General features: G+C 37.1%; 1 protein-coding gene across 1 annotated transcript in view; it reads right to left on the minus strand.

The window, feature by feature from the left end:
• The window catches only part of RIMS2 (regulating synaptic membrane exocytosis 2), a gene marked incomplete at its 5' end in the record, with an annotated part of 289,286 nt that overhangs the window by 38,092 nt on the left and 224,498 nt on the right, over positions 1-26,696 (minus strand). The window contains one exon of the mRNA XM_019471267.1: positions 19,743-19,984. Within this exon, the coding sequence (XP_019326812.1) occupies positions 19,743-19,984 (242 nt within the window). The remainder of the gene's footprint in view (positions 1-19,742; positions 19,985-26,696) is intronic.

Here is a 26,696-nt window from a genome sequence, read left to right on the forward strand (position 1 = left end):
TGTTGGGTCGACGGTTGGACTCGATGATCTTAGAGGTCTTTTCCAACCTCAATGATTCTATGATTCTATGAAGTTTGCTCTGTGAGATATATAATAATTGCCTGTATTTAGAAAGTGACTGTTTCGTTAGAGAGTATTCTTTAGCCTCAGTTTGTTTCAGTTTGAATAAAAAAATCTGACTTAGTACTTTGATTGGGGCGGGGATGGAGTCCAGGACACATGGCTGGAAGGGACTTCTTGGGTCATTGAGGCTGCAGGTCCCTTGCTGGAGGACTTTTGAATCCATCAAGTTTGAAGAGACTTAGCATTTGCAGGTGGCCATACTAACATCTTTATTTTTCAGTCAGTCATCAAGAGGTATTAGATGCTTTGTGTCAACTGCCGTGCTTCATTGTACTTCTATAAGAGTGGCTAAGGTGCAGTAAGCCTCAGGATCTGATTCTTTGCAACAATCCTGTTTCGGAAGATTAACTAATGAGAATACCTGGATCCAACTGCAAAACAATCTTTTCAGTCGGCAAGGTGGTAGGAGGAAAGTTAAATGCAGATTAATTAGGGAAAGAAATAATGACGTTGATACAAAATAACATTATCATCGTAAGTACTGAATATGATGAATCCGGGTAAACGGTCATATGAAAATCAGGTTAACAGATTTCTAAAAGAGCTTTGGAGTTCAATAGCGAGGAACACATCTGTTCTTCCTCATGACTGAGATACTTTCAGTGACCTTTTTTTTAAAAAGCTGCAGTCTCAAGACGACACATTTATTATTTAACATTGTATTAAATACTTCTGCAAAATCAAAAGATAATGTATGTGCTCAGAACTTCTAAATGATGAATTTGAGAGTGGAATGAAGTTGCATTCCTGTTCCTTTTATGGTTCTCAAATGCCTGTCTGTACTGGCAATTTATTTTCAGTACAAATAGAAGTAACATTGTAATTATCCTTCTATGCTAACAGTTTTGTTATTGTATTAAAAATGTTTTAAAAGGAACACATGGCATTCACTGGCATAAACACTTGTATTGTGAAATGGCCCCACTCTGCTTATGCCTGCTCCTTTGCCGATATAATTTTCCGGCCGTATGTCTATATTGTATTTCTATTACTGCAAGTTACCACTTGTATGAACAAATACAGTATTGTTTGCTTTCACAAAGTAGAAGGAAACACAGTACTTCTTTAAATTATTAAGATTGTATTATGTAATTACTTGCAACATAACTTGTTAATTCTGAGGATTTAGTATGACCAGATGAAGTAAAATACAATAATGTTCAGAAAGGTATCGAAACGTCACCTGTTAATGGCTAGGATAAAACTAAAATGTTATTTTTTTGGTATTATAAGGCAAAATAGGGTGCACAGATGTATGAGTAAGAAGTTCACTGGCATACAGTTAACGCCCGTCAGATGATATGAATGAAGGTTCAACATACATTCAGGAAGTGGGAAGAGCTCCAAGTGTGCAGAAAACCACATTTCTGTCAAAGCAGTCAGGGAGCCAATGACATAACAGAAGTGCAGGTTGGGCAGAATCATTTTAGGCATTCGATACATTTTACACATCAACCATGCACAGGTCTAATCTTCTGATAAAAGTTACTTCCATTGAGCTCTACCCTGCCTGATAGCTTATGTTCATTTCTCCATCACTGAACAGTATCCCCCACAAGAATTTCTTTTCTGAATGTTCATCTTACCTCCCTTGTTGAATTACAAAAACCTAAATATTTTTTTCCATGACGTATAGTGCTGTATATGTATATGTAAACAGAGTGAGTGAGAGGGAGAACAATCCTTTTCTTGTCCCATAATAAACATTCTTCATTTCACCTCCCTTCTTTCATGGGGAGGAAACACTTTGATCACATGCCCCATTTTGTTTCCTAGCCACTGAACAACCATGTAACCCAAGTCTGAGGGCCTAAAATTGTAAAAGAGAGACCATTTACCTAGTTTATAAGTGTGCAGGCCTGTATTTTGTAATGAAGCAAAGGAATTTACTCATAAATGATGTCTAAATAGGTATTGATAATAAGCTCCTTGCCACGGTCTATCCACAGTTGTGAACAAACATAATTTGCTAATTTTTATTCAGTCTAAAGGTTATCTGTGCATCTAGCTTTGCTGTCAGAGTGAAAAGAACAGAAGTAACTTGATGAGAAACAAAAATGAGTAAGAAAAGAGGAAGAATCCTGAAGGATGTTGAAGTTCAGGACACTGAGGTTAAATTTATGGTGATAAAAAGGGAGAGAGAAAGTCTGTCAGAGCAGTAGGTAAGGAAGATTATTTTAACTACTGAGTACATGAGGGCATGCCGACATACTGGAGAAACCAAGATGTCCCGGGCTGCAGAAAAGAAGTGCATATATAGCACAGAGCTGTATAGCATAAGAATAGGACTTGCCTACTTTTGGGGAAGGGTGTTACTATAAAATAGGGTTTGCCTTAAAACCCACATTGTTTACAATTTTTTCTACAGGCAGGCCAAGACTAGTCTCTTTTTCCCAAGAGAGCAGCAGTATCAAGTCTCATCATTCCTGTGTCATACTCCTGTCTAGTAAAAATAAGTACTCCATGCTTATTAAGCTAAGCAAGGATCAATCATAAACTGCTGAAGAAAGTAACAGGAAAAAACAGCTCCAGGAATAATCAATGGTGAAGTCTTTCATTTCATTTCATTTCATTTCATTCTTTCAATTGATCTTCCTGCTTAGGGCTTAGGCTTTTGCATAACAAAGCTTTAGTGCGTTTCCAATCTGGTAAGGAGTGGGTGGGAGTGATAGTCATCACTAAGAAATCATTTCTACACCTGCGTGTGAATCTCACCCTTCTTTCTTGGAGGACTTTTATGGCCTTCTTCACTCATGCCTGAAATGTATTAAATTTTGCACATGATCTGCATATGGAGAAGGATCTGTAGATTGTCTCTGAAGCCGTCTCTTAACAGATCAGAAGAAAAAAGTCCCATACCCTTGTTACTGCAAATGTATTACAAAATGAGCTGAAGAACTAACACAGTGCAGAAGAACTTGCATGGAAAAGTCACAGTAATCAAGCTGTTGCTTGGCTGCCAGCGAAAGCGTCAGTGTAGGCACTGTTACATGGTGACTTTCTCACCATGTCTCAGTTTGGAACACAGGAATGAAGCAGTTAGTTAAATCAGAATAATATCTATCACATATATAGAAGATATCAGTTTTCACCGGGAGAATTACAGAAATTAGAAACAGAGAACTCTATTAATCCAGCTAGCCATTGCCAACGCTAGAGCAAGGGTGTTGCTCTCGGCCCATTCAGGAAAGGACAAAAGACCCTACTGGCATGATGTTATTAGTTGCTGTATGTTGCATGAGTTAGTTACATTTTTTAAAATACCTCAGCGTGTCTACAATATACTATTAATTGTTAGGAAGAAATTAATTTACTAGCTTCACTTACATAGATTTGGCTTTAAATTTGACCAAGAGCCCAATTCATGACATAATCCCTCAGAAAGACAGAACAAACTTCATGACCAAGCATCCAACCCACTTCAAGCCTCCAGCTGGCAATTCTGTGCTCAGTCCAGGCTGAGAAGTGAAGATGAGAAAAGCTCCATTTCAGGACTGAAATATACCATCAATATTAATTATCCTGTCCTGATGCACCAAGAGCCCACCAATGTCCAGTGCTCCAACCTGACAGGGTAACTGCAGCTGCCGGGTGCAAAAGCTAAGTATGACATTTCTAGACATCTCCTAAGGAAAAGGTTCTTATATGGTTGTGCTGTCTGCCCATGTGGATATTTTTTCTCCTTACTAACTTTTGAACCTATGGAACAATTGCTTTTAAGTTCCACAGTAGATAGAGATCTTAAAGGTATTAGTTTCCTACATGTTTAATGAAAACAAATGTCTGCTAAGAGCTGCAAATCAGTGCTTCCATGAAGGAGCCTGAGCTCAGGTTGGACTGTGCCAGTCACCTTTTGCACAGCTTGTCTTCCACTAGCAGGGGATGTGGGAGAGAGAGAAAAGAGCTCCAGGGATTTAGGAGGTTTGATCAAGAACTGCAGTATGCTGAGTAAGAGAGGTGAGATTATTGCCCTGTTGAGAGGAGAGGTGTAGGCTCCAATGCCTCTAATATCTGTAGAAGAACTGAAGTTAGGAAGAAAGAAAAAAACTTAAAATATGTATATAGGTAGTGTATATATATGTGTATATTATATGCATGTATCTTTGACATGTACTTTTCATGTACTTGAGAAGTGCGTACATCTCAAACACGTTTAAATCAAGCTTGCTTTCTTTGAGACTGCTGAATCTAAATTTTTTTCCAAAGAATTGGATCTTTTCCCTCTACTTTTCATTACCAAATGGGATACTTCAAAAAGGCACCTTAAAAGGCATCTTAAGGTAAGAGATAAAAATCCAGACAAATGTTAATTAAAAATAAATAAAATATTTATAATATAATAATATATAAATAATAATATAATTAGCTGACTTATTTTTGTTTATTGCATTGAGGATGGGCCTGTGAAACTGTAATCTGATTTCCTGTCCCCCACAAAGCAGTGATTTTCAATTACTATTCTTGCTTATTAGAAACTATAACACTTTTATAACTGTTCAATATTAAAAACCAACAGGTGATGCACTAACAATAAATAATTACTGAACCCAAGCAGTAACAGAAAATTAATTAAGGATTACGAGGAATGGGGAAGAAGAAAGCATGATATGTCAGAAAAAAAGGAATTTCTGAGTTGCTCATGTACTCCGCTTTCTCAGAAGGATTTTCCTAGTCACTTCAAGCAGTGCTACACAGTTCTCCTTCACAAAAGCTTTTCTCTCTTGCTACATTCTTCCCCAGCTGCTATTCTTCCTCTAATTCCCTTGTTCCTGATTCCCACAGTCTAACCCACAGTCAGACCCATGCTGTCATTTAGACCTCTCCTGTGTGTGTCTACTTCTCCTTTCACTGAAATAATTGTCGAATTTCTCCACTTCCCTCACCTCTTGACTCTTTCTCTCACATTAAAGTCTGCCTTGCTGCCTCCTGCTGTTCATCTTCACCAGTCTCTTCTGCTTTCAGGCTGTAGTTCATCTTTGATGAAAATCTTCTCAACAGGCTGTCTGCTACCAGCCGCAGATGCTGAGCCCTTCATCCTGGATCTGTACATTTTTACTAGTCAGATATACCTTGCTACCTTCCTTTGATATCAATATTATCCTATGATATTCGTACCTTCCTTTCATACTGATTTAAGACCAATGTCTTATGGTTGTCTGTTTTCATAAGAATTGATAGAACAGTTTCTTCGTAACATTTTTAGTTCTCAAGTATTTTTTCTAGAATCTAAAAAAATTCCTAGGGGGTCACTGTTTTCATGTCTGCTTTCACGTCTGCTTCCACGTCAAGGCTACTTACTTTCAGTGAGATCCAAACTCTCTCTTCACTAAAAACAAAAAAGCAACAGCGTGTTCACTTCTCTGGTGAGAACTGGTGAGACACAGGACAGACATGCCATAACTCAGGATGAGAGGAGGAGAAAAAGCAGAATTGATGGGCTGAAGCTGGAACTGGAAAACACAGTTAACTCTGCTAAAGGGAAGGAATGCAAATTAGCTAAAAATGGCTAATTAGCTACCTGCAAAGTATTTTCAGATGAGAACAGAATTTTTGGTGATATGCAAAAAATTTAAATGGAAAATAAGTTCAAAGATTTTAATGTGTTTTACCTGTGTGATCACTGACTGTGATTTCAACCACTTCTATCCTGTCCACACTTCTATATATATGTAAAAAAAAAAAAATTATGAAACACAAAGCTATAAAACTCAGAATAATTAATGTGGAGATAGAGGCTGCAGTAGGATTTAGATGCAGGTAAGTATTACGAGCACGTTGCTCTGCCATCCACCTTATCCTCCTAAATTTAATGATCTTTGCGGTCTGCTCATTCAAATGCAGATGAAATTAGCCAAGGCATTATAAAACTACAAGGTGTTATGGAGGGTGCACACAGGCAAATAAATCCTCCATCATGGAGGGGTGACTGCATGAAACTAATTTTCTCGGGCTATATTTATAGTACCAAAGTCTACAGGGGCAGGACACTGACTTATAACCATCCTCATTATTTCTTAGCCCACTCCCTGCCACTATTTTGACCCAAGCCAGCAGAGCTTTCCCAAAAAGCAGTTCAGGAGACAGCATGGGCATGGGAGGATTCCGATAGATCTTAGGGATGAGGCAATCCTGTTCTGAGGAAAGCTTAAGATAGGTTAGCCACATGGACATCAGCCAGATCTTGCTCTCCGAACGAGAGACAGACCCTGGTCTTTTTATTTATCTGTACAGATGTAACCTTAAGTGATCATAAGATTGAGAGCTTTAGAGGTCTCTCCAGAAGGAGACCTTCAGATTCCTTTCCATATATACTGAGTATCTTCAAATGCCAGATGAGTACAGGATGGCACCAAGGTAAAATCAAATGACAGAAAGTTTCTTCCTCAGTCCCGGAAAAGCTGAGAATATGCAACACAGACACAACTGGCACACGTTTAGATTCATCTCCCCACTGAGAAGAGACAAGCATGGTGGCAAAAGCCAAGATCCAGCTTGGATGATCTGAGAAAAGTCATTTCAAAATTGCAAAGAATCCTTTTCCCAGTGGGGTTCTGTTCAACAGTTCCTATAATCTGCCAACACGCTGCATGAAAGCACTTGCTTAAATGGAATAGCAAAAAGCATGCAAGTTAATGACTTCTACTGTCCACTGAGCACTTACAGACCTCTCTGTAAGGAAGCTGCTGAACTGACTGATCTGTTCATTTTCATGCAGCCTGACCTTTAATGGGTAGCTGTTGCTGGCACCTGGCTTCTGTCAGTACATTAATGGAATATGAGGAATCTCAGCTTGCGCACTAGCTGAGAATTGGTGCTTTTAAAGGTAACTCCTATGGCAGTATGGTCTTCAGCCACTGGGTAGCTGATGGAACAGCACAGTGAACAGTTCTCTCCAGGCTTACGTATTTTACCTATTTGACTGGGACTGATTTTCTACACTTCCTGGCATTTCTGTCCCTTCACTGATGAAGACATGACTTTGGCTATTGATAAGATGGTGAAGTTAAACCACATTGCCCTAGTCAAGTGTAGTAACGGCAACAGCGAGACAGCTGAAGGGTTTCTCTAGTTCTCATCCTTTAGTGGTCCTAGCAAAGAAAGAGAGCTGAAGCAGAAAACAGGATTGCTTTTGTGTGAAAAGTGGATTCACATGTCTTCCCTCCCTTTGTGAGGGTCGGTATCCCTCAAATGTATCACTAACTTCAGTGGAACTACTCATATGCTTAATAGCAAACACATGTACTCAGCTAATTTCCAACATTCATAAATAATTTTCAATCTCAGAAATAAAATCAGAATGTCTTTACAACAGGCAAGTAATAAAAAGTCTGCTTAAACCTTTTTCTTCCTCCAGGTTACACACATTCATATTACACAATTTTATTTGCATCCTCTGGATGGGAGCTCAATTTGCAGTCAAGTAATGCAACTCATGGTATACAGAGATCACAAACTGAAACAACTTTTCAGTTGCCTACAAACTCCACCAAGGAAACAACTGGAATGCCTGCTCTTCAGATATGCCTGAGAACAGCAGGGAGCTCAATACAACTGGTGAAACAAAGAGGACAATATCTAACCGAGAACATAACAAGGACATATAGCTGGTATCGGGGAGAAGAGGTTCTTTGCCCTATTCAAGAAAAAGCACATTTTGGTGAAACACAGGCAATGTTTCTAACCAGACCTTCAAATTCAATAGTGGTCCTATTTTAGTTTTGAAGACCCGTTCAGGAGACATGAATTTTCACAAGGTAATGATTCCAATCTGTGAGTTTAAGGTTTCAGAAATACTACCCAATCTTGCATACTCCTAAAATGACTGAAAATATTAAAACAAATATTAAAAAAGTGATGTCAAAATTATAAAATGTTGACATTTAACCAACTCATAATGTTTTATATGAATGCTTATTGCAAAAAAAAGTACTTGTTACTGATAAAATTCAGAAATCAGTGAGTAAATTCAGTTATTAAATTAAAACAAATCTGTAAAGAATTTTTCTGATGTTCATATAGCATATTTTTATGCTGTATTAAAACAAAAGTAGAATATTGCCTTGGTAGAACATGTAATTTACAGATTTTAGAATATCTACGATTCAGTTTCTATAAGAATCAGTTTTATTTTGTAAGGTGTTACTATGTTATCTTTTCCACTTAATATAATAGTTAAATATGGCACTGCCTTAATCATGGCAGGTTTCACACAAAATATTGCATTAATTTTACATTTTGAAAAATACTTAAGATTTCCACCTTATAAAAACTCTAATGTTGGTAACTATTAATTAATTTAGTTAATCACACGGAAGTAATCTTTCCCTTCACAGGACAAATTTGTTCTTGACAGGTCTTACTGAAGCAAATAGTAACAAGAAGAGTACTTATTACTGTGAATATTTTCAATTAAGTCGCAATGTGATTTCATAGACTGAGCTAAAAATAATTTTTGCTGGCACCAAATTCTACCTAGACAATGGCAAATATACTCTAATATTAGATATATACTCTATATACTCTAAATATTAGAGTACTATAGTTACAAAACTGGATAAAATCTGAATGTAACTTTTGGAGCAGAGTTTTAATTCATGTCAGATAGCATATATAGTTTAAGATTTCATATTGTAATGAAAAGATCATGACAATAAAAAAATCCAATGTCATTCACACTAGCACTTTCAAGCGTAGGAAAAACTCCTAAAAATAGGTATAAAAAGACAACCCCCCCTCTCAGTGTTAAAGAGACTGTGTTTTGATTGCTTTACAGTAAAAAGTAGGACTGCTAAGAAAATATCTCCCAAAGGTTCTGTTCATCTTATGCAAATTCACAAAGAACCATACACAAATTTTGCAGCTGATGAGGAAAAAAAAATATTTTTGCCTTTGTTAAAGAATTATTCACCTTTTCTTAAACATGCTCCATTAGAAATGGTTTGAGAACAACCTGCATGTTTTATTCCTTCTGTGATATGTTCTCAATGACAATTTTTTGCTTCTTAATATATTCCCTGAGCAGGAAGAGAGAGTTTAACTGAACTCACATATGCCTAACAGTATTAGAGAAAATCCTATCACTTTGTTCAAGCGGTAATCAAAATGCAATAACAAAACCTGTGCTGACATTTAAGAAAAATCTTGGAGCAATTCCTCAGTCATAAACTACTAAAATATAAAAGAACTGTAGCAAAAATATGCAGTTCACCAGTGCACTCCTTGAACTAGATTCTCAAGTTTCCACTGAATTTAGATGCACTTGTGATGTCTTCAAAACCCTCAATATCCATTGCCAAAACATTTGGCAATAGCTAAGTATAAGGATGTGTTTTACTTCATCAAATTGAAAAAAAAAAAAAAAATTACCTGGAGTTGTCCAATAGCATAGTTAAGAAGCACAACGTACACCCAGAAGGACAGAAAAAATAATTTAATTTCACCAATTCTTTTTTGTCGTGTTGCTAAAGCATGGATTAGGGACTTGACAAGTTTTAGGCTTATATTCTGGCTCTCCATTGACTTCTGCTTGTCTCAGGTAACTTCTCTTTTCTGTTTCTCTCTTATCCTTCCCTGTGTTTGTGTCGCTTCTCTATACAGACTGCAAAGGTCAGATATGAATAAAAAATGGTTTAAAAATGGATACAAGTGCCTAAAATGCACAGGAATTTGCCATCTCATTCCAAAGAAATAAACATGAAAAATCCTGCTTATAGCCCCAGTGGCGCCTAAGTTCCCCAAAATCAGCTTTTTAATCCTAATTTTCCCTCTAATTTTAATTCTGTGTATGTTGAGAAGCTACTGACTCTTGCCACCATGGAGATGGCAGGGACCTACCCTACAGGTAGCACTCAGAAAACACAGGTCCTGCACATTCTGCCTCAGGAACAAATCTGGTAAGCTTTACAAACTGTGGCTACAGGATTCTGCTCAAGAAAGGTAGTTTTGGCCACTGCTTTCTTTTATTACATCTCTAGAGAAGCAGAAACCGAATCTCAGTTTTATATTGCAACCAAGAGGATGTATCCATGATGGAGGGAGATCTGGGTTCAGAGCCCCTCCCCTGCTGGAGAAGACTAAAGCATTTCCCACTTTCTTGGAGAGTACCTGGCACACACCATCTGACACATACCTGACACTCACTATTTTGCAAACTGAAGTGTTTGCTAGCAACCAAAAAAAGAAAAAAATGAAGACCCAATAGGTCAAATAAAGCATTGGTAAGAGAGCCATGACTGTAGGCTAATGGTTAGGGTAATTTGTTTGTTAGTAGAGGGTTCAGCTTCCTGATCCAATGATTGTTTGTGTATTTTCTGTGAATCATCACTAGTACACTTAACTAATTTTAAATTACTCTGTTGTTAATATCATTTCTCCTGTAAGAGTTTTCTGTTAGTGACACATACAAGTTTTGAGTGATAGCATCATCACGCTTCTTCCATGGAAGACAAAGCCAACCTAAATGGTCTGGAGATGCCTAGGAGGCATTTCCCAGTTTATTATGAGGGACACCAGCCCAAAGAGTCCAGAAGTATGAAGAGCCCACACAACTGTACTCTCAGTATCTGCATGATTTCCCATGAGCTGTATATCTTGTGCGGTGTTTAAAAGCAGAAGTACTGTAACGTTTACCTCCCCATTTTACCCTATGGAGAACACAGATTACTCTTATTTATAATACAGGCATACAACAGCCAGCTGAAAGGGGCAATATGAGAGTGCAATAAAACTGAACTTTTTTAATACTGCAATGTCCACATAAGTTGCATACCAGTTGAGGCCAGAGAGCTGTTCTGAATTAGTCTACAAAGCATGCCTCTAATACCACTTTTACTTCTGGGGCTATTTTCATTATTTTTTACTTTCAGGTAATTATTTTATAAATTACCTTCTATCCTTAGAAAAAAAAAATCATTTATCAAAAGAGTATTAATAGTATTGCTGATGGCATGGGTAGTGTTAAGGACATAAATTCAATATTGAATTATGACTTGCTAAAGGACCTTTAATATTTCATTCCATTTAAGTACAAGGAAGGAAATCCTGTATTATTATGAAATGTTAAATTAAAAAAAGATGCAGCCTCAATGAATCTGTAAATATAAATGTCATATTTGTTTATTTTTGGTGCTAAAACCACGCTTCTGATAACTGTCCAAGAGCAAAGTACAACAGCCCTCTTCCTGCTGGCCTTTGGAGATCTGAAGTAAGTCTCCCTTCATGGCACACTGTTTTTTAGTGAAGGTGGTTGATAGAGCGATGTGTAGATAAGTATTATCCTTCTAGAACAATACAAACAGTAGTCACTGAGGTGGCTATGTAAAAAAATTGACAATACTAGAAAAATTATTTCAACTGGAAACAAATAAAACTGAATTTTCTTCCCTAAAGTATAAACTATGTAGATACACAGAACTGTAACTACAGGTGAGTATCCCAGACATTTCAGGCAAACTGAAAACTGAATAATTGCCAGAGTAAAAGTATGAAATTGCCCTATAAAGTTCTTCTTTTTACTCTCAAGTTTCAGTAGGATGAAGTCAGAGCCCTTTTTCACAGAATATCCAACAAGAAATTCACATCTATTATATCACATGTTAACTAAGGGATTATAAAATCCCAAAAGGAGTTTTCAAACTGAAAGTTTCTTAAGGAAACCCTAAATTATTCTGTTGAATAGCTCTCGCATAGCCTAAAAAGGAAATGCTCTCCAGGTTGAATTAATTCAGGAAGGACTGTGATGGGTTTTCCTTATGTAACAACATAAAGAACAAATCTTGTTTACTGTGAAAACAGAAATAAAACAGCTTTAAAGTTTTTTTATGAGATGTATATTTTTTTTTAGCAGGGATCTTATGAGAATTCTTCTGCTCTGAATAAGAAAAGACAGTTTAGCAGAATTCTTACCAAGAAAGATCACCCTACATTTCCCTCTCTATTTTTACCTCTAATTATGGAAAGAAAAAAAATCTTGTGGAAGGTCAAGCTAAACGTTCTGATCTCACTTATAGCTTTCTCCTTTTTTTCTCTTAATGAGATCAAGTGGTAATATAAGTAAGTTGCTTTTTAAGGAAAGGGTTGGCAACACGGAAAATCATTTTTGGAAATAAAAGTAGGGGGTTTTAATCATATAAATGCCTACAGCCAGGGGATTTAGTTTTACTTCTACCACGGTCAGCTGGAAATCTCACAGGCGTATATCTCACTGAGTTGGTAACTACATATTACAGAGAGGAAGTTCAATGAGTAATTTGTGACTGGGGCAGTATTGCTCAGTTGGTGTACATGATCTGCACATTTTGTCCCAAAATTAAGCCTTTTATTCTTACTTCCTAGTGTCATTACAGGACTTCCTTCTCACCTGCCTGGAATTTCTGCTTATATACGGCATAAGGTGTCTCCCACACTTTGTGTGTGAGAAGTGTCTTCCAGAGGACTTCTATAAGATCATAGCTAGCACTGCCTGGAGTTCAGTTCTGACACCTCAGCTATATATTTCTTTTTACTGCATCCATCTCTCAAAGAATCTTTATGAAAATATGAGGACTTAAATATATACCTACCTCCTCTACAGAAAATCCATTGAGGAGAGTTGCATAAATTTTGTACTGCCTTATCTTCTTTCCTAGTCTTTTCCTACATGTGGAACAAAACAATTTAAAAACAAAAATCTATCACCTTAGTAAAATATATTTAAAAGCCTGTGTAGTCAGTCTTTTTAGTTTGCAATTAGAGTCTATTTATTTATTAGCATATTCTCCAGAGTTTATTTAGTAAAAGCTGATTAACGCTCTTGGTAATGTACTTAAGATAATGGTACTTTCTCTTTGGTAAATGATTCAGGTCACAATTCTCAACTAATCAGTAGGATAAATTGGGTTTAATCTCTTGTCAACTGCTAATCCTATATTTCTATCAATGTAATATGGGTTTATTTTGAAACTAAATCAGATTACACATCAAGAATACTGATACAAGTACAATACTACACATTAAAGCAATTTATTAACAAGCAATTTATGTCTCTGGAATAGGAGAGGAAATAAAACCCCAAACAAATGGTTTGCTTCAAAACACCTGAATTATATATGTGATTTTAAAAAAATTAAAATATATGGCCAGATTAAAAGTAGTAAGTGATAATTTCAGTTGCCGTTTTGGCCACATAAATTAATTCTAGGGATAGAAAACAACAATGTATATTATGAAAACAAATACAGTTTTAGTTCAGTAAGTTGCTTGCTTACCATAGTCTATCTCATTTTAGACAATGAAAGGCAATCAATGTAGTTTCTCCTTTAGTTACCATTGTTGGAAGTGATTAATCATCTTCATTTTAATAGGAAACATATTTACTGTATGTGTGGTAGAAGACTGTTTTTTATATAAATCTGAACTTTGAATTGAGAAATATGAAATTCCATACAAGACCAAGACCAATGTTCCCAACAGATTCCCTTCAATTATTCCAGTAATTGAGGAAATTGCTCTACATGGTTGGTTCACGACAGACATAACTGAGACTATTCTACTTATGAATACAGCACTTTGGACCATAGTTTCAACACCCTACAAACCATATAGAATTCAAAATTTGGCTTTTAACACACACACACACACAGAGAAAATAAAATCCCACTTGAGCTTTTTGCTCTGTGAGACCTACTTTTCTTCCATTTCTTCTAAGAAAAGATGTAGCCATAAAATATCAAAATTTCAAAATACTTTAACCTTGTTTCACTGGGATTACCCTTTGGACCTCTCCAGAATTTGTTGAAACAGAAGTGCCTCTTTTTGATGAACACTATTTAATTCTCTGAAGGGCAATCATCATTTTATTTGCACTGAATCACCTGATTTTTGCTTTTTTTTCTACAGAGAAATATAACTTCAAGAATATAATGCCATAGTTTAACCCCACCAAAATTATAAAGGATACTAAAAGAGCTCAGAACACCATGACACTGTCCCAAAACTCTACTTTTACAGCCCTATAACTTCATGCCACATATGGCATCTTGCCAAAGTTTGACTGCCTGCTAAAGGAGGGACAGCCTTTATCTTGGTCATTAAAAAAAAAAAAGCTTTTTGGTTCTAATGAGACTTTAATAGGTTTTAATACATGTCTGTGTCTTGGTTGACCTTGCATAGCTTTCCGATAGTTTTCCGATGCTTTCCTACAACTTTTATCTTGGGAGAATTCACCTATTAGAAAGAGTAATTAGTTTACATGGAGCAACATGTCGCCGCAGGGAAACTGCAGTTCAGGCAGTGTCAGTTGACCCCCAGCGTCACCTGCTAGGTTCATGTGTGCAGGGCCCTCCAGAGCACCGTACCGTGGACACTCTACAGAGACACACAAGGGCAGTTTATTTCTATTCAAACACATGGTTACACCTCTCTGCAGGCATTACTACACTGGTCTCTCTCAAGTCATGCTGTTACATGCTTTTTGTCATCTATTTTAATAGATGCCATCTATTGTGATCATATACCCAAAGACATCATGGGACTCAGTCTCTGAGAGTGTGCTGGACGCTGTACATGTGACTGAATGTACACACAGGAAATGTTTCAGTATGTGTGGTCCATGATGTGGTCCAGATTCTAAAAAAACTCTTGAAAACATAAATTAAACTGCTTAGGCTTTTGGATATAATCAGCCTACAAACACAGTAGGTCTTGGCTAACTAAAGAAAAGACAAAACATTTTCCCAGCTAAAGGAGAAATGTCAGCTAAATAAGGAAAGTTAAGACACCCAGGTAGCCACCTGCCAGAGACAGTGCATGTAAGTTGAAAGGGAGATCTAACGTCGTGTAATCAGAAGAGGGCAAAGAATTCACTCATTAATGAAATATAACAGAGTTACAGGTCTGCACCTGTATGGAAGCCTGCTCATCAGTTCCCTCAGGGCTGTCCAGCAGGAGAAGGACTGCATTCCAGATAGGAATAGCTAAGCAAACACTGATAAGATGCTGCTTGGGATTTGCATTTTGTATTTTATTTTCCTCTGTAAAGAAAGCTAGCTTTTCCACTAGGAAGAATGCCTGTGGAATCAGGATCTGAAGGTTACAACATAAACTCTTTCTAACCCGCCAACTGTTAGCTTCTAGGAATAATTGCTTGACTCAAGTGTAGGGAGTATTCCTTTAGCTATTTTTTGTAGCACTGAAAAGTTACAGGAACCAGCACTAAAATCAATTCTGATTTACCTTGCCACTCTATAGTATCTTGTCTTTTAGTAAAGTCTTATCTTAAGTAAAAGTTACCATAAGTAAAATTACTTTTGTGTCATCCAACCATTAGCTTGATTCCAAGGTTAAAGAAATTGCAGGAATTTCCAGATTCTTTTTTTTTTTTTTAAGCTGCTTTGAAATACATCAAATCAGTTCACAAAATACTGATCCTGTATATCCTCACACTTAAAAATTAAATCAAATAATAGGAAAGAAATATCACAGCAGTGATACACATTGCTAAAAGGAGTATGAACTTTTAAAAAATAAATTACAGCTCTCCTTTAAGCCCAAATCGAAACCAGAGAGTGAGTCTCATCTATTTTTATTCATGTTTTCTGTATTTCCATGGCCTTAACACTGGCATTTTTTCTGCTCTTTTCCCATAACAATAGTGATCCACAGAGCACCACTTAAAATCTTCTCATGTAATGGATATCCAACACACTTGGATTCTCTTGCTATGATAATCTGAAAAGATCAGTTCCTAGTGCCTATGTTAATGAGGTCAGATCTTTTCAAAGTCTTGAGTTATTCTTTTACTCTCATAAATTACCCTTCGTCAGCAGAGTTACCGGATTAGCAATTTTCTAAGCATTGAAGACTGTATATGTCTGAGGAGAAAAGAGCATTGCTTATTCAGGTTTTTCTCATATTTCAGGTGTAGTCAGTTCTCTCTCTGGAATGGAAGCCTTCCAACACAGAATTTACACTAGCCATAGTTGAATGAAATCAAAATACCATTGTTAGGTAATAAATTTATTATTACAATTACTCCTTTTACTCCCACCTATAACAACAAATCAACATACCCTTTACCCACAAAAACCCAAACAACTGTTCCTAACTGAGTACACTAAAAGAATTACAGACCAGAATAAAAAACTTCGTTGTATGTATTTTGAGTGTCAATTTCTTAATACTATGCCAAATAACAAGAAATAACATGAAATTAATTTGAAAAGACAGTAAAAATGAACCTTTTAAGGCATTTATGGTAAGCATGATTCACAGTCCTGAAAGCAGTTATGATGACCTACTTTCAAAAAAACTTCTGGCATAGATTTAGTTATAAAATATGAATGAAGAAAACCACTGAAATACAATTATGCATTACAAAACACTTGAAAAAAGACTTCCATATGAGCACACAGTTTATAAAAGCCTAGTTGCTATAAATATGATCACAACTTTCTATAGTAGTATTGTTATCTCATGACGTCGGCATGCTTTTTCAAGCCTGATATGTAAGGAGGTATTTAGCTGATCAATTGAATGACATAATTTCTTCAGAAACTACCTAAGAACCCTTTATACTTTGATCAGTTTCTATGTCGTACCAGTGCCTTGCCACCTGAGTATCCCCTGCCTCTCAGTTCCAGAAAACTGTACTTACAGGACGTCTACAGCACGTTAGTGTTTTGATCCCAGCCCTTGTATCAATGCTTGTACCAATACACAATTCCTTGTGCAGGCACTTACCATCTGAAAAGAGGACCATGGTGAGATAAACCAGGGAAATTTATAAATTCATTAAACACATTAACTGCAAGTTTTAAACCTCTGGCATTCATGTATAGCACTGCTGTCCAACGTTTTCTTTAAGATGTGCTGATGGACACTTAAGACATGCAAGACACTTCTTCATGATGTGACCTCACCCACCCAACAGGCCATCACCTTGTAGCACTGGAGACACACACTTCATCCAGGGGCTTACATGTGCTCACCGCATGACCAGCATGCTTGCATGACTCAACTATTTAAACAATGCACGTGCCTGTCCTGTTAGGTGCAGCCGCATGTGGCCACCAGACAAGGCCCCTCAGGAGTGCTGTCAAATAGGGCAGCAGGAGCTGGTGTGCGGTAACAGCTGCACAAAACAACCCCTATCCAACCGATACACGAGGGGCATTTTCAGAAGGTGGCAGCAGGAGGTGCACTGGCTGCTCTCATCTGGGCCGGGTGCAGGCCAGCGCTGAGCACAGACCTCTCCCAGGGAGCAGCCGAGGGAGAAGGGCTGCCGGCCAGAGCCGTGCAGGCTCCCCTGGTTTCTGCTGCACCTCTAACAGCACTGAAATACAGCGCCTTATTCAAGAGTTTTTCAGAACACCCCATTCACAGTCAATGGGGTCAAGAGACCTTGAGTACTTTTGAAAGAGTTACATTTCACATTTGTCCCTGACTTGAGCATCTAATCAGTTGTTGGGCAACTGATTGGATATAATAGAAAAACTTCAGATTAAAAGTCCCAAATAACTAAGACAGTGTGGTATTTAAATCAAATCTAGGCAAGCCACACAATACAGATTCTCTCTAGTGCTGAGACATACTTGAACAGCATACAAAGAGCTGACACCCTTCATTTAATATCCCTTACAGTAAGAGACCAGATTAGATCAGAACTAGTAATGTAGTGCATTGTATTTGACTTGATATCCAAATACATCAATACAGTTACATACCTGTGTACTATCACATGAGTAAAATTTAGATTTCTAGGTGAGCAAGTGGCTAAGCTTTTTTCTTGCCCAACCAGATGCTTCCCAGATCTGTATAAAGATGACTTCATCTTTCGCTGTCCAGATCTGTATAAAGATGACTTCATCTTTTGCCTCGCATTCATTTGAACTCAGAGAAAATAGAAACGTATATGAAACTGCCAGCTCCATAACCTGCAAGTGAGTTGGTAAAATATGAGACTGCTGCAAAGACTTGCCTACTGAGGGAGTCATCAGTGTCTGGTGATATTCAGAGCTTTCTCTATATACGTTCTTTCCCCTCTTCTTCTTCATTCTCTCTTGTCTCATATCGCATTCAGTAAGACGCACACTCAAGCTCCCTGCTCTCTTTCTGTGCTCCTCCTTCTTCTGCAGTTACCCCTCTTGCTTACCCTTCCTTTCCCCTCTTTTTTACTTCTACTCTTTCCAGGTACTTTAAATCCCCTTCCTACAAAAGTTTACTTACAAAATTTACCACAGTTTCTGACATTGCAAATCATTGTTTTGCTCCATTTACTTGTAATTTAAAATTCTTATCACTTTGGTTTCACGACATAAACTGCAAACTTTCCAGAGAACTGAAAAATCTCTTATCAGTGTTTGAATGGAGACCATTAGCACAATGGAGACCTTCAGATGGGACCACACACAGCTGAACACTATAAACTTATGTTGAACCATATGACAAAGTTACAACAGTTTTGCTTAAATACTACTCTTTCCAGGTACTTTAAATCCCCTTCCTACAAAAGTTTACTTACAAAATTTACCACAGTTTCTGACATTGCAAATCATTGTTTTGCTCCATTTACTTGTACATTAAAACTCTTATCACTTTGGTTTCACGACATAAACTGCAAACTTTCCAGAGAACTGAAAAATCTCTTATCAGTGTTTGAATGGAGACCATTAGCACAATGGAGACCTTCAGATGGGACCACCACACAGCTGACACTATAAACTTATGTTGAACCATATGACAATGTTACAACAGTTTTGCTTAAATACTGAACATACAGTAAACCTTATGTATATACCTTGAAATATATAAATGTATATATGTACATAACTATATAAATTGCTTAAACACTTTTTATATATATGTCATTTAAATAAAAATAATCTTTTTCATGTGAAATACACTTGTCCTATACAGCTTCCTTAACTGACAATGAGAGCTTTTCAGAGTGCATTATATGGATTTTCTCTGAAATAGGAGGAATACAAAAAAATGCATAAGATTTTAAATGCTTTAGGCATCAAAGCAGAAAAACTCTCCATTTTTCCTAGGTAGAATATTTCAGTATCAAATTTTAATTGAGATAAACAGAAATGAGGAAAATTTATGCTGATGGTGAATATGCTTGTAGGCTGAAAAGAAATTAATTAAAAAGCAATAAAACAGTTGTACTAAAGCAATAAAATGTAACATATTTTGTTCAGGAAAATTGTTTCATTTCAAAATAAGGTTGCGTGTTCAAATGTGAAAAAACCACCATATTGAAATACACAAACACTATTTGTGATAAAACCAAAGGAATTTTGCAACATTTCAGCGACCCTTCACAAACAAGGGTAAGGATTCTCCCCAAACAGAAGTACAGCAGCTCATGTTGGCTCCTGAGAAGCAAGGAATTAGTGCATTAAACAGGTTCCAGCAAGCAGAAAATAAAAGCCTCAGTCCAACCTGAAAAGGATCTTTGCTAAAAAAAAAATAGTTTAGTAAATGTCTAGAGAAAAAAGATGCTTGACCATTTTCTTCATTCCGTAGAATATTGTTGATTAGGCAACTTCAACAGGATATCCAAATGATTAAACAGTAATACATACACATTATGTACATTTAAATGATACTTTGAGAGGGGAAAAAAATCCAGTTCCTACCAGTTTGGCTGAGTTGTGACGTGCTACGGCTTTTTCGCGAGAGACCCACGATGGCGACCATCTTTGCACCGATGCTGGAGCGTCTCTTTTTGCCGCCACCGCCAACAGTGCCCACTGCTGTGTCCGACTGGCTGCCATCATTCTTCTCCAGTGTGTACATGTCCCCGCCGATGCTGGTGCTCTTAGTCATGTTCTTTCCTGAGGCGCCCATCTGTCTGCTTTGCATTTTGGATGTAAAGACACTGTCAGCCAGTGGATGGATAAACAATGCAGACAAAGAAGAGTAAAAAAGGGAAGACAGAAAAGGACAGGTTTCAGATGGAAGGTTTTGGGAGACTGGAGGGTAAAAGCAGCTAATTCACACAGGTAGGGTTTGGTTTTTGAGAGGTGAAAAGGAGCAATTTTAATTCTAGGTTCCTGTTTGATCTCCTGTAAACATACTTGACTCATCAAAATTTTGTTTTAAATAATAAGCTCTTATTTACTGATTGTCTTAAAATACATTACCAGCAAAAGCACATAAAATAATTAATACATCAGTATACCGTATATACATTTTTTGCTAGGAAAATTTAAGTTCTGCAATCAGTGCTCTGCCCCTTTTCTTCTCACGTACATACACACACACAAATAATCTATATTCCTTTGGGAAACAGATACTTGACTCATTACTGAGTGGAATGAAAGGATATCAGTCTGAAGCTTTGGTTTCTAAACATCCAGGCATATCAAGGATGTTTTCAGTAATCTGGTTTAGCTCAGTCATCCTATGATTTTGATGAAATTACACAGTAATGAACAGCCGTAGGTTTTTTGCTCCCTCTCTTCAGCAACAAATACATGTATTATATGTATTTCATACAACACTTGGCTGCTATGTGACTTAGATCATCATTACTGCTAAGTGGAATTTAATTCTAATATACCTTTTGTACTCATTTATAGACTGTTTCTACACACTTTACATGGCTGTGTCTAAATTATCTGCTGCAGCATTTCACAACATGCCCCAGAGGGACCTGGTGTCCCAGTGGTCCAGACTAAGGGACCTTTGCTTTGCACAGAAATCACAATCTACAGTGATGACAGCAGTACCTATCCAAATTTTGCCCTGACATCTAACTGGTAGGTGTCTGGACAAACATCCAGACCTGGAAACTGGAGCACATGTGGGCTTGAGAATACATAGAGAATATTTCTATTGCAGTGAAGTTCTTGCACAGAATTCAGACCTTTATTATTCTGTTCAGTACAGTGCATCTCGCTAAAAACTCCCCACTAGATACAGTCTTAGACAATCCACAAAACAGTGCAATATTTCTGAAAACCAGGGGAAATTATTTTTGTGTTAAATCACCAGTATATAAAGACGAACAAAGAATATTTTTGCTTTTTAAACAGATTTTCAAAAACATGCAAAGGCTATTCCTAGAGCTTTACCGTTCAGCAAATGGCTCTAGAGTAAATTTTAGCAGGTATAGCCACATTCTTTTCCCCTTACCTATAATGGCCTGAATCTATTTCAAAAAAGGAAGGTTGTATTGCTTCTTTATGAAGTTTTTATAACACATGTTCTGTCACACAAAACTTACCTATGGAGTTAATGCAGTGCTCTCGAAAGCAAAGGGATCACTGGGTCTCTTCCCACTCACTCAAGGGGAAATGGGATGAGGCATCAGATTTGGAACAACACTGCAACTATTTAAGATATTGGAGAGGTACCCATAAAGTGCTTTGCCCTTTAGTTGACAGCTGCATGTGCATGAAGGCGCAAAACGCTTGGAGTTAAGACACAACACAGAGGAAAACATAAGAGCTATTTTATAGAAGTGGACCTCTGCCATTAAGTCAAAAAACGTTGGGTGTGCTTCTGAAGGAAGTTATAAGGGAAAATATGAATGAGAGTTTGGATCAGGAGATGGAGAGGCACAAAACAAAGCTGAGAGAGCACCGTAGTGGCCTTGCCTTGACAGACGATAACAAAAGACTGGAACACAGTGATAACCTAAAAATTTTTCTCTTATCCTTTTTTAACTCTCTTTGTTGGTATATGTTAGTTCACACTGACTGACATTGGTACATTTAACACTAAGAAAAGAGTGGGATAGGATGCGGGTAAAGAGGAAGGCAGGGAAGAAAGAAAAAGAGGATCTGTATTTCTGGGGCTTTTTAGCACTATGATAACTTACTTGTCAGATGATAACATGACATGCTGTATTTTCTTTCAAACACCTTTAGGGATTGTTTTACAGAAAGGAGATGCCACAGAAACTAGTTCTAAATTTCAACACTATCTTGCATGTAAGAAATACTAGAGAGATCTAGGAAGAACAATGTTGGGAAGAGCTAGTGTCTTCAACTTTATCTTATGCAAAATTCTTCTAGGAATCAGAAAATTAGAGCCCCTTATCCAGTAATGCTATTTTTAACCCAAGTTTTCTAAAGAAATATGATTAATGTGACTGTTGTCTGTCCAGTCTCTCTTTTCAATATTTTTTAAAATCAGTTCAAATTTGACACAGGAGTAGAAAACTAGAGCTATTTAGTTTCTAAAACTGTTTTGAAAACAGATCCCTGGAGAGAGATCTTATGAACGCCCCTGTGGGGAAAGACTGTAGTATAAGTCATTACTGAATCTCTGTTATTTCACAAGGAGCTCATTTGCACAGCACAGACTGATAGGGGAAGTAATATTTTTACTGCTTGCAGAACAACCTATTCCAATGATCCATTTTTCAAGAATGATATCCAGAAAATCAGTGGGTTCCTGTCATATTTACTAATAGGAAATAATAATTATGTCATTGCTTTATAAGTGATATTAATGTTCAGGAAAGGTCTTATGTCATAGCAGTGAAAACAGAAACATTCTGTTTTCTCATAAAACTTACACTGAGGAGAAAGTTCCCATTTCCTGAGTCTAATGTGCCTTTGAGGTGCTTCATGTGTCATTTCCCAAGATGTATAATTCTATTTAAGTGCAATGGATTACAATAATTACCCTTATTAAAGAAATCGATGTGCTTAAAAAGGTTGGCATGCAAAGTTGCTATAATTTGCAGAACAGCTATTCCAATGATCCATTTTTCAAGAATGATATCCAGAAAATCAGTGGGTTCCTGTCATATTTACTAATAGGAAATAATAATTATGTCATTGCTTTATAAGTGATATTAATGTTCAGGAAAGGTCTTATGTCATAGCAGTGAAAACAGAAACATTCTGTTTTCTCATAAAACTTACACTGAGGAGAAAGTTCCCATTTCCTGAGTCTAATGTGCCTTTGAGGTGCTTTGATATCCAGAAAATCAGTGGGTTCCTGTCATATTTACTAATAGGAAATAATAATTATGTCATTGCTTTATAAGTGATATTAATGTTCAGGAAAGGTCTTATGTCATAGCAGTGAAAACAGAAACATTCTGTTTTCTCATAAAACTTACACTGAGGAGAAAGTTCCCATTTCCTGAGTCTAATGTGCCTTTGAGGTGCTTCATGTGTCATTTCCCAAGATGTATAATTCTATTTAAGTGCAATGGATTACAATAATTACCCTTATTAAAGAAATCGATGTGCTTAAAAAGGTTGGCATGCAAAGTTGCTATAATTTCACTAGGCAGTTAACTATGAAAGCACTATGCATTACAAAAATTTGCTCCTTGGCTGCTGTCTAAAGGCTTCTGTGTCACAAAATGAAGCTTTGCTGTGTACACCTGCCAACAATGAGCTAGAATTCATTCAACCACATTCTTTTGACCAACTGAGAAAAGTAGGAAAGATAATTCAAGCAAGGAAAAAGGGATTTAGATTTAGATTTGTGTGGATATACCACATACTATTAAAATGGATAATATTGAAAGTTCATTCACAAAACTATTTTTTTTTCAGTAGAGTTCTAAAAACATTTGCTTTAATTAAAAGTTTGCTGCTGTTTTTTTCCCCTCTGTAAAAGCAGCAGAGAAGACATCTTTGTTATGCTCCCAACTAGCAAACAGCTCCTGGAGAAAGCCATCACAGCTTTGTTTTTTCTCAAGTACTCTCTCACCAAAAAAGCTTTGAGAAATAAGTACTAGGATAGTCCTGAGTGGCTTATGGTACCTCATAGTAAATCTGCAGTGGTCATGAGCAAGCCAAGTCCTTCATCAGCACTCTGAACCCTTTCTGGCCATCCAAACCCTAAATCACTAATTATCCTTGGTAGATGCTTGGTATCCTCACCACTGAAGCTACCCTTCTACACAGACTGTCTTCCGATAGTGCCAGAAATGGATTATTCCCAGAAAAATAGGGTGTTGTATGTCAGGTTTAATTCCTTTCTGAGGTAAAAGAAATGTAAGATGTAGAGAGTAAATTAAAAGAGAGTAAATCCTACATTTTCTCTTAACAGGAAACAGAAATTATACATGAAGTTTTCTTTACATGTACATATACACAAACATAATCATACACACACACATCCAGTTAAATATGTACAACAATATTTTAAAACTGACATTGAGTAAAAGTAATTCATGAGATGATATGAGTCAAAGGATAGATATGTACTAAAAACAGGGTTCTCAAGGTGCCTTATAAGATATTAAACTTAATATCCTTTGCAAAGAGAATATGCAGCCAGACAGGGGAGAAAACCCCAAAATTAAAGAATGAACTATGCTAGTCCCAATCACATGTGCATAATGGTGTAATAATCACCCTTATTAGAATCAAGACAAGAACAAAATCATCACACAACCCCAGCTGCATGGCAGCCCACAGCCTACAGCAACAGCAGAGTGAAGGTGACAGCAAGGCCGCTGACTTTGGCTTATGGAGGCCAACTAGTCAACAAGAGCAGGGCGATGAGTAAAGCTCTCACAGTAACGTTCCTTCCTGCATTACCTCTAAATTCAGGAAACTGCCTGAGGACACCGAGACCTGCAGACAGGTCTCTGTCTGTGTAAGTAGGCTAGAAACTCTAGTCAGATGCTTCAATTTTCCAGTGAACAGAGAAAAAGGAAAGATTTCTCTACTCTGCCTTCAATGCCAATCACTGTCTTTTCTAGTTTTTCTCAGTTGTGAGAAGTATCTTTATACACCCTTCCTAAAATACAGTATCCCTCTGTAATCTCTTCACAAACAAGCAGAGGGAATACTCAAGCAGGTTAAATGACTAATAACAGCTAAGTGTAAAACAAACTCTGAAATCTGATCGTCAATTAAAACAGTCTACTTAAAGCAAACTCAAAACTGGTATTAAGCATATTTATGTTTTCCCAAGAGATAATTATTCCAGATAGTCAGGATCAAGTTGGGCATGTCAGCTTCCTATGTATTTTACAGTACATTTTCTTAACTTTAACTGTTTGTGGCCACCTACGCTATGGATAAATTTTAGAGGAATATGTTCTCAAAGCTAAAGCAGAAAGTTCTTCAAAACAAAGGAGAAAAATAAGACATTAGAAAAGAAATTAGAGTAAGACATCTATAAGTATTTGTACTTTAAAGCCAACGGTGAAGTATGACAACCCTAAGTACCAGTTAGTATTCTTAAAAATATACCATACTAGCCAACTGAGGGGAGCCAAACTGACAGATACCTATGATAGGAAATTTAATATGGTCCTTCTTGTCATTGAAGAACCCTGTACCACATCTATAGTAGTTAATAAAATGGCTCAGGCCTGTTCTCTGGCCTTGACAACCTGCATACACACAGCTAGCTTACATCCTTCCCAAAAGAGGGTTTTCTCAGGCATGCTGCCTAGAGGAAACAGACCCTGACCCGTGCTATCTCCCGAACTGTGCTTAGGCTGAATCAGGGGCACCTTATTGATGTGTCCAGGACAAAGCTATGCCAAGGAGGACACAAACTGTTTAAACAATATGGATGATCAAGACTATGTCCTGGCCCTGTCTAGCTTACTGGTATAGACATAGCCTTAAATTCCTTGATGATACTACAAATCTCAGATTGTTTTCAAATTCTGATATTCAACAGGCCAATTCTAGCCCATAAGCTTTTTCTGAATAGTTTTAAAGAAAAACAGTAAGCAAGTACAAAACTGCTATTCATACATAGTCGTCTGGAAAAAGCAATGCTACGTTTCTGGATTTCTTAAAGGCATTAATCTTCAAGATTTCTTTGCAGAGACCCACTTGTTTTCAGAACAGGGAGTGCAATTATTCTCTGGAATCAAATTTGCTGTCAAGGTTTTCCAAACTCCTACTATAACAGATAATCAGAAACTGCCTTGTTTTTCTCCTCAGTTTGTCAATATCTGTGCTGAATTACAGAAAGATAAGAAAACACTGGCAGTGAAACTCTCACAAAAGACAATGTCTAGGGCTGGCTACTTGGAAAATGATCCTTTCTGGAGTTGATGTATAGCCGGAGGGGAATACTGTAAAGAGCTTAAGGAAATACTCATAGAAGGGAGGCAGAGAAGTAGGTCCCATAAGAAGATCTTTGCTTTAATCTTAGTATCTCCTGCTTTAGACAGACCATTTCCTTGATATCTGACCAAGGAGGAAAGCAACTGTTTGTGAGTTTTGGGTTAAGGAGAGGGAAGATTTCACAGTGCAAAAGGATCCTGCCCTAAGGGCAGAGAAACTGATTGGAAGCCACTTTATATACAACAGTTATAGCTGGTAACTCTTGCACCAGGTAAGATGGACTGCGGTGTGGGCAAATGCTCCAGATCCTAGATAAAGAAGTTCCAGAAAAAAACTTGTTTTAATCAACATTTTTGGATGTTAAGAAGTAAAAAACAAGTCAGAAACTTCATCCAACCTCTCCCAATTTCTGACTGACTTATTAGTGCTTTAAAGGTGTTTAATAATCTTACAAGAAAATACTAATTTTAGAACTAATTGATAATATTGTTGGCTGCTGTTATATTTTCCATTAAGCAGTTGTAGACACACTGAATCCTCATTGTTTCATATGTACCAAATGGAAAGTCTTGTCCTGTC

Source organism: Aptenodytes forsteri, unplaced genomic scaffold (assembly GCF_000699145.1).
Source record: "Aptenodytes forsteri isolate BGI_AS27 unplaced genomic scaffold, ASM69914v1 Scaffold385, whole genome shotgun sequence".
Taxonomy (NCBI): Eukaryota; Metazoa; Chordata; class Aves; order Sphenisciformes; family Spheniscidae; genus Aptenodytes; species Aptenodytes forsteri.